The sequence below is a fragment of the Camellia sinensis genome, chromosome 5, assembly GCF_055761805.1.
Source record: "Camellia sinensis isolate YWXY chromosome 5, ASM5576180v1, whole genome shotgun sequence".
Lineage (NCBI taxonomy): Eukaryota > Viridiplantae > Streptophyta > Magnoliopsida > Ericales > Theaceae > Camellia > Camellia sinensis.
In genome coordinates, this window is record NC_138965.1 from 104,302,883 (window position 1) to 104,311,612 (window position 8,730).

General features: G+C 47.8%; 1 protein-coding gene across 1 annotated transcript; it reads left to right on the forward strand.

Annotated features, from left to right (window-relative positions):
* The first annotated feature begins 715 nt into the window (after positions 1 to 715).
* On the forward strand, positions 716 to 2,445 carry LOC145790770 (uncharacterized). The gene is made up of 2 exons (XM_082869444.1): positions 716 to 1,338; positions 1,417 to 2,445. The coding sequence occupies exons 1-2, from the start codon at positions 904 to 906 to the stop codon at positions 2,152 to 2,154; spliced, it is 1,173 nt and encodes a 390-aa protein (XP_082725570.1). The 5' UTR covers positions 716 to 903; the 3' UTR covers positions 2,155 to 2,445.
* Positions 2,446 to 8,730: the final 6,285 nt, after the last annotated feature.

Sequence of the window (8,730 nt, forward strand, 5' to 3'; positions counted from 1 at the left end):
CGTGTGCTCAACCGAGCTTACTGAGCCAAATTTTTGTACCGAAATAACTTATCCGTAATTTATACAACAAATGGGTAAGTATAGATATTTAGTCGAAACCCCTGGTGGCATGGCCGAATTCAGGCAGGACTACCAGATTCCTGATGATGTTCAACTGGAGTTGGCCAAGAAAGATGCTACTCCCTGGGACAATGAAGGCTTCGTCCCTTTCACCCTTCAATCAATAATTGAAACCGGACTACGGTTTCCTGTCCAACCGCTAATCTGCGAATTCCTTAGGCAGACTAGGCTATGTCCCACCCAACTATCCACCAACACATATCGTATTATAATGGGGATAGCCGCATTAAACCACCAAACCGGACTGAATCTTGGTCTGGCCGAAATATTCCATCAGTATTCCATCGGTTCAAAGAATGCTGGGTGGGTATATTACCTTAGAATTCGCCGCCGCCGAGAGAAGATAATTAAGCATACTCCGGACAAAGATCTCAATGATGATGATTTCTTTTGGGTCTCTGGGAACTTTGAGGATTTTCAAGCTCAAATTCCTGGCCGACCTATAAATTGGAAAATGGGAGAGCCTGGTAATTTTACTTTGGTCTTCTGCTTTGTATGTTATCTCGGTTGCTTAATCTGCTAGCCGAACTAACACTTGTCTTTTTTTTTTTTGCAGATTTCGCCCATCTCCACTCCTTGTATAGCTATCCTAACCTCGGCGTTTTGCGAGCCGCATTTCGGGTTAAAGAAAGAGATTGGGCCAAGCTTCTAAATTTCGAACCGACCTACCGTTACAGCGGTCGACGGAAGGCAAAAGTAACCGATTTTCTTCTCGAGGAAGCACCGGAGCCGGACCCCACTTTGCCCGAGATAAGACTTGTTCCATTAACCGCTGAGGAAGAAATGGCAAAGAAGAGCAGAGTCAGGGCCCTTCTAACTTCAACAACTAGAGCCGAAGTAACACCAACTACTGAGGTGCAGCCTGCCGTCGTGGCCCTTCCTTCACAACGGCCCTCTTCGTCTCGCCCTTCAAAACGCGCCCGATCTACGTCAGCCGAACAACAACTTGTTGACGAAGTCGAAACCGTCCCCCAAAGTCCTCAACCTGCCTCCCAACCTGAACAAACTGACCGAGCCCGATCTCCGAAGTGGGCTCCGCCTTTGATCTTCAATGACCGAAACATCAAAGTCACTGATTCGGTCGTGGGTGAAAAAGACCACCAACTGGCCTTTAACCTGGCCAAAAGTGTGTGCCTCCCTAAGGACATGGAGCACCACTTGAAGCAACTGAATACCGAAATGAAATCAATTCGGTCTGTTTCCAAGTCCATGGTCTTGGTAAGTAGCTGTCTGCTTTTTCCTGTCTAAATTTTTCCAACTCTTACTTCGGTTCTAAAGGTATCTTTGCTTTGCCAGGCCTTGCAAAAGAACAATGTCACTTACCGGAAAGTCCAAGAGCTCCGCAAAACCACAAGGCAGGCGATGGCGGAAGCCGAAGCAAGGTCGGCCGAACTACAACAAGCCGAAAAGAGAATGGCCGAGCTGGAAGCGGAGAACGGCCGTCTTGCCGATCTAGTTAATTCGGCGGAAGCGGAGAAGCAGAAAGCTGCCATTGTTATGAAGGACAAGTATTTGCGGGAGTTGTTGAAGCTAGAGAAGAGAAAGGACGCCGAAATGAGCGAACTGAAAAAGAATATGGAGGCGGTCGACAAGGGGGGGTACAAGCGAGGTTTCAAGGAGGCCGAGGAGGCCTACGTCAAGCAATGCGATGCCGCCAAGGAGCTTTTCTTCAAGTGCGGCTGGAGGGCGGCTGTGGAGAAGCTCGGTCATGATCAACAGACCGAGGTCTTCAACCCTCCAGAGTACTTTATACCGAAGTCCCTTGCGGGGTACGCGGATGCCATGCAGCAGCAATTCCTTGAAGGTTCAGATACTGACGAAGATTCTGCTTCTGGGGGTACTCCAGTTGAAAACGTGGATCAGACAGATCGGCCGGAGTCCAGAGTGGAAGATCTGGCTATTGAACAGCCGAATGAAACTGTGGCTCCGGTCGATGCCACCGTTGTGACTGAAGGAGTGCTGCCGCCAGAGACCGGTCTTCCAGTAGATGCCGATGCGGTTTTCGATGCTGAAATTGATGAACTTTTCTCTTAGTTTTTTACTTTTTCTTCTTTGTAACCGAACTAAGCCCCCTTGTAATGACTTCTGTTTGAATAAAAATTTCACTTCTCTTATTCCGGTTATTGTGTGTATGCTTGGGTTTGTAATGTCTTCTATTACTCCAAGTGCTATTTCGGTTTTTGGTTGGTTAAACTATACTTACCAGCCAACCACTCCTTAGCCGATATAATTACTTCGGCTGAGGAGTACAGTGTTGGTTCGTTTCAGCCAACCACTCTTCAGCCATACACTTACTTCGGCTGAAGAGCAACAGGTGTTGGTTTATTCCAGCCAACCACTCTTCAGCCTTGCACTTACTTCGGCTGAAGAGTAACAAGAGTTGGTTTGCTAACCACTCTTCAGCCTTGCACTTACTTCGGCTGAAGAGTTACGGGTGTTGGTTTATTCCAGCCAACCACTCTTCAGCCTTGCACTTACTTCGGCTGAAGAGTTACAGGTGTTTGGTTTATTCCAGTCAACCACTCTTCAGCCTTGCACTTACTTCGGCTGAAGAGTAACAAGAGTTGGTTTGTTCCAGCCAACCACTCTTCAGCCTAACACTTACTTCGGCTGAAGAGTTACGGGTGTTGGTTTATTCCAGCCAACCACTCTTCAGCCTTGCACTTACTTCGGCTGAAGAGTTACAGGTGTTGGTTTATTCCAGCCAACTATTTGAAGTTAGTTTTTCCAGCTAACTTAGAATAGAATGCTCGCAAAAAACTTAGTCTCTAAAGCTAACTTTTACAAAGAATAATTTGTGCTAAAAAGAATTGCTCATTTTATTGAAGGAAGAAAAAATTACACATGTTTGAAAAAGAAAAGCTAAAAGTAAAATAACTTGAGATTGGCCGTATTCCATGGCCTAGGGATTGCCTTGCCATCCTTGTCTTCTAGGTGGTATGCCCCTTTGCCGGCTAACCCAACCACCTTATAAGGACCTTCCCAATTTGGGCCTAACTTGCCGTCTCCTGGGACCAAGGTGTTTCCCATTACTTTGCGTAATACCCAATCGCCAATTTTGAATTGTCTTGGATGAACCTTTTTGCTGTATTTTTTGATTAATTCTCGTTGGTATGCGGCGATGTGGACCAACGCTTTTTCTCTTCTTTCTTCTGCAAGGTTGAGTTCTAAGGCTATGGCTTCTTCATTTAAGTCTGGATCAAAATTTTCGCTTCGAATTGTGGGGAGGCCAACTTCTAGTGGGATCACCGCTTCCATTCCATATGCTAAGGAGAATGGTGTTTCTCCTGTTGATCGTCGAGGCGTGGTGCGGTAGGCCCATAAAACATGAGGAAGTTCATCTGCCCACTTGCCTTTTGCCTTCTCTAGCCTTTTCTTAAGTCCATCCAAGACGACTTTATTTGATGCTTCTGCTTGCCCGTTTGCTTGGGGATATGCCGGTGTGGAATTGTAGAACTCTATCTTGTACTCTTCACAAAAGCTTCTAAAGATCCTGCCGTCGAACTGAGTTCCATTGTCTGAGATCAGTGCTTTTGGTATGCCAAACCGAGTGATAATATTCTGCCAAACAAACCTCTTCACATCCTTCTCTTTGATTGACGCCAGTGCTTCTGCTTCCACCCATTTTGTGAAGTAGTCTGTTGCTGCGAGAAAGAATTTTCTGCCTCCGGGTGCTGTTGGAAGTGGTCCTACTATGTCTAAGCCCCACATTGCGAAAGGCCATGGGCTAGTTAAAGGTAGGAGTTCTCTTGCTGGTTGATGTATTTGGTGTGCGAATTTCTGGCATTTTTCACACTTCTTCACATATTTTTCTGAGTCTGCTTGCATATACGGCCACCAATATCCTTGCGAAATAGCCCTGTAGGCGAGCGACCTTCCCCCTTGATGACTTCCACATACCCCTTCATGTATTTCGAATAGGAAGGCTTCTACTTTGCTGGGATGAACGCACTTGAGGTAAGGCCCAGAGAATGACTTCTTGTATAATGCCAAAGATAGAGATAGCCAAAATCGCTGCGACTTTGCCCTTATTTTGTTGGCTTCTTTTTTCTCTGCTGGTAGGATGCCGTCTTTTAGGAACAGGATGATGGGATCCATCCATGAAGGGCCTAATTCAGTGCAATATACTTCTTCTGCTTCGGGGTCTTCTATACTTGGTCTTGGTAAGAAGTCGATGAGTACTGGATGAGGGATCGATGTATCTGCCATTGAGGCCAGGCCTGCTAGCTCGTCCGCTCGGCTGTTTTCCTCCCTGCCAATTTGTTCTATCCTTACCACATCAAATTTCTTGATCTCTGTTCTGACTAACTCTTGGTACTTGGCCATTCTGTCGTCCTTTGCTTCGTATTCGCCCGAAATTTGGTTTACTACCAGCAGAGAGTCACTGTATACCATTAGTTCGGCTGCTTTCATGAAGTGTGCTGACTTGAGTCCTGCGATAAGCGCCTCATACTCTGCTTCATTGTTGGATGCTGGGAAGCCAAGGTTGATTGCTTGCTCTATAACCAGGCCGTCTGGAGAGATGAGGACTATGCCAAGCCCTGCACCATGTCGGTTGGATGCTCCATCCACAAAGAGCTTCCACATCTCTCCAACAAATAGTTTCCAGCATGTGGAAGGGTCAGACGATGCCGTGGGGTTAAGGATGGTGTTTTCTTCAAAGTCCATATTGGCTGTCTGCCCTTCGTCCTCTGTTTGAACTGCTGGTGAGCCTTTGTTTGGCTCCTCCTTGTCGTTCTTAATGTGGTCTGCCTTTGTGCTTGATGGACTACCTTCCACTAGGGGTTGCGCTATTCCGGCGTCAACTTCCGTCTCTAGTTCGGTCGATGGACTACCTTTCACTAGGGGTTGCGTTATTCCGGCGTCAACTCCCGTCCCTAGTTCGGTTGAGTTAGTCAGGTCGACTGGACAGATATGATGACTTCCAGGAGTAAACTCTGCGACGAAGTCTGCCAAAGATTGAGCTTTTATTGCGGTCTTTGGTTGGAACTTGATATCGAATTGTCCCAACTCTACTGCCCATTTCAAAATTCGCCCACTGAAGTTCGCCCTTTCAAACAGAGCTTTTAATGGAAAGGCCGTAAGGACGACTATGGTGTGGGCATGAAAGTAGTGCGCCAATTTCCTGGATGCCATCATTAATGCTAATGCTAGTTTCTCCAATGGTAAGTACCTTGTTTCGGCTCCCAACAATGTCTTGCTGACATAAAAGATGGGCAAGTGTTGTATTCCTTCTGCACGAACCAACACTGCGCTGACTGCGTGTTGAAAGACTGCTAGGTACAAAAAGAGTTCTTCACCAGGTACTGGAGTAACAAGTAGTGGTGGGGAAGACATGTATTCCTTTAAGCTTTCCAAAGCTCGGTCGCATTCTTCATCCCACTCAAACTTGGCCTTTAAAGCTTGGAAGAACGGTCGTAGCCTGTCCGATGATCTGCTTATGAACCGGTTGAGTGCAGCCGCCATACCAGTAAGATGCTGCACTTCTTTAACTGAGTTTGGTCTCTCCAACTCCTGGATCGCTTTGATCTGAGAGGGGTCGGCTTCTATACCTCGGTTGGTCACCAGGAAGCCCAAGAATTTGCCAGATCCAACTCCGAATGCGCATTTGGACGCATTGAGGCGTAGCTTGTGTTTCTTCAGGATCTGGAACATCTCGCCTAAGTCTTTCAGATGGTCATTCTCATCCTTGCTTTTGACCACCATGTCGTCGATGTACGCCTCCATTGTTCTGCCTAACAATGGTTCAAACATCTTGGTGACCATCCTTTGGAATGTCGCCCCTGCGTTCTTTAGGCCAAAGGGCATGACCTTGTAGCAATATAACCCCCTTGGTGTTGTGAAGGATGTGACCTCCTGGTCTGGTTCATGCATGGCGATCTGGTGGTAGCCTCTGTATGCATCCAAAAAGCTAAGTCGGTTATGTCCTGCCGTTAAGTCCACCAGTTGATCTATCCTTGGTAGAGGGAAGCTATCTTTTGGGCACGCTTTGTTGACTGTTTTGTAGTCGACGCAGACACGCCATTTACCATTCTTTTTTGGCACTACGACGGTGTTGGAGATCCATTTTGGGTAGTGCACTTCCCTTATCGCTCCTGCCTCCAGCAGGTTGCCTACCTCTTCTGCCACTATTTCGGCGTGGTGGAGTGTCGATCTGCGCGTGCGTTGAATGACTGGTCTGGCGGAAGGGTGGACATTGAGTTGGTGACTGATGAAGTTTGGATCAATGCCTGGCATGTCGTAAGGTGTCCAGGCAAACACTTCGATATTGGAAGTCAAGAATTCCATGACCTCTAATCTCTCAGCGCTGGACAATGCTGAGCCAAGCAGGAAGAACTTATCCGGGTTCTTCTCATCTATTTTTACCTCCACCAAGTCTTCCACCGCTTTTTGATTAGCTTCTTTGCCGACGTCAGCGAATAGTTCATTACTCTCTGGTTCTTCCACCGAATGAACGTATCCTTTGGCAGCTCGGCTTCCATTTGCTGTGGCGAAGCACTGCTTTGACATGATCTGATCGCCATAGACTTCTTCAATTATACCGGCGTCATTGGGGAACCGCATTACCTGATGGTATGATGACGCCACCGAACGCATGGCATGCAGCCATGTTCTGCCTAGGATGATGTTGTAGGTGGAGGGGACCTTCAATACCCAGAACTCCACCTGTTTTGATACACTTCCAGCTCTGACTGGAAGGATTATTTTGCCGACAGGCCACTCTGGCATGGAGTTGAATCCAATCAGGGGAGAAACTGCAGGTGCCAAGTCTTTGTCTTGCAATTTTAGTTGTTTGAATGTGTCGTAATACATGATCTCACATGAACTACCCTGGTCAATCAGAATCCGCTTGACGTCAAAATCCTTGACTCGGAGAGTGACAACCAGGGCATCATTATGGGGGCAGTAAATTCGTTCCAAGTCCTTATCCGAAAAGGACATGACGTTTGTTGCCTCTGTCCTCCCCTTCTTGATGGCGGGTTGGGAACTTAATACTTCCCTAAAGTGTTCAGCCTTCTTGATTGAACCTCTAAGCTCGCATACGCGCTCAGGTTCAAAAACTCCATGAATTACATTGATAATGCCTTGTGGTGGTGCGTCGTTTGGCATTCTGTTGGGTTGGTCATGATCTTGGGGGGCCGGTTGCGCTCCTCCTTCAATGTATTCGTCCAAGTGGCCTGCTGCCACCAATTCTTCTAAATGCTGTCTTAGGGGCGTGCAATTCTCAGTTCGGTGCCCCTTTTCTTTGTGGAAGGTGCACCGTGATCTGTCGTCGTAATTCTTCTGAGCCTCCCCAAGCTTGGCTGGCCACTTGACAAAAGGCTCATCCTTGATTTCGCTCAGAATCCGATATATTGGTTTTTTGAACACCGTGGTTATGGCAGTGCGAATTCTTAGCCATCTTTTGTCTGGGTCTTCTCCGTTATCTCGTCTGCCACGTCCGTTTTTGTTACTTCGGTCCACCGTATTAACCTTTGCTGAGGTTTTCTTTTCTGGTACCGTGGCCGCACTTGTTTTGGCTTTGGAACGTGCGCCATCTTCTTCTACCCTGATGTGCTGATGCACTCTCTCCATCAGGGCTTCCATGGTGAGGGGTGGCGTCATGGTAATTGAATCCCTTAGTCGGTTCCCTACTGGTAGGCCTCTTTTATATTGCGCAATGGCTAGATTGGTGGGGCAGTCTCCAATCTGGTTGAATGTCTCCCAGTAGCGACTGTTGTAAGATCTGAGGGTTTCTTTCTCACCCATGTCGATGGAGAGTAGCTGGTCTATCTCCACCGGTGTTTTAGTATTTGTCCGAAACCTTGTTACGAACGCTTCTGCCAATTGGGCCCAGGAGGCTATGCTGCCCTCTGGGAGTTTTTCGAACCAAGTCAAGCCTAAGTCGCCCAGACTTGATGGGAAGAGTATGCACATTAGGGCCTCGTTTCGCCTGTACACAGCCATGACTTGGCGAAAGTGGCTCAGGTGAGAATACGGATCCGTCTTCCCTTCATACGTATTGAACTTCGGCTGAAGGAAGCCTGATGGTAGGGGAGCGTTTTCGATCGCTGGGACAAACGGCGAAGTCTGTAGCCTTGCCAATGCTTTGTCCGCTGGTTCGTAGGCCGGTTGCGGTATTGGCATTCCAACCTCGACGCTTCCATGCGTTCGAGGAGCCAACCGTTGTAGGGCCGAAATTCGGTGTGGATCCCTTGCCCTGGCATCCTCCTTGCATCGTGCTTTTTCTTCTAGCACGGTTCGTAAGTCGGATGACCTGGGTAGCTCGGTTTGTCTGGATCTGGTTTGGTGTGAATGTGAAGGCCAATACGTGCTTCCTTCAGTGTATGATCTTTCGGATCTCGTCCTCTCAGACCTGGAGTGACGAGTTCTTGAAGATAAGGAGTGAGTGTCGCCTGTCCTGAGGCTTCTGCTCTCTCCTTGGGAGGGCGTAGTATTCCTACTACGATTCTCTGAGTGGCGAGGGGGCGTTTTATGCTTGCGCCCCTCTCCTGTCGCCACATCTTTAGTCTTCATCTGGCGTTTTAAAGTCTCCATGTCCGCCGCCATCCTTCGAATTAGTTCATCCTGTTCCTTTACGCGATCTTCCAGGGCTTGAGGATCAATCCT

Bases quoted from the DNA above. Each gene is read 5' to 3' on its own strand.
- LOC145790770 (XM_082869444.1), top strand. From the start codon at position 904: ATGGCAAAGAAGAGCAGAGTCAGGGCCCTTCTAACTTCAACAACTAGA. The intron at 1,339-1,416 runs GTAAGTAGCTGT...TTGCTTTGCCAG, and splicing joins TTTCCAAGTCCATGGTCTTG to GCCTTGCAAAAGAACAATGT.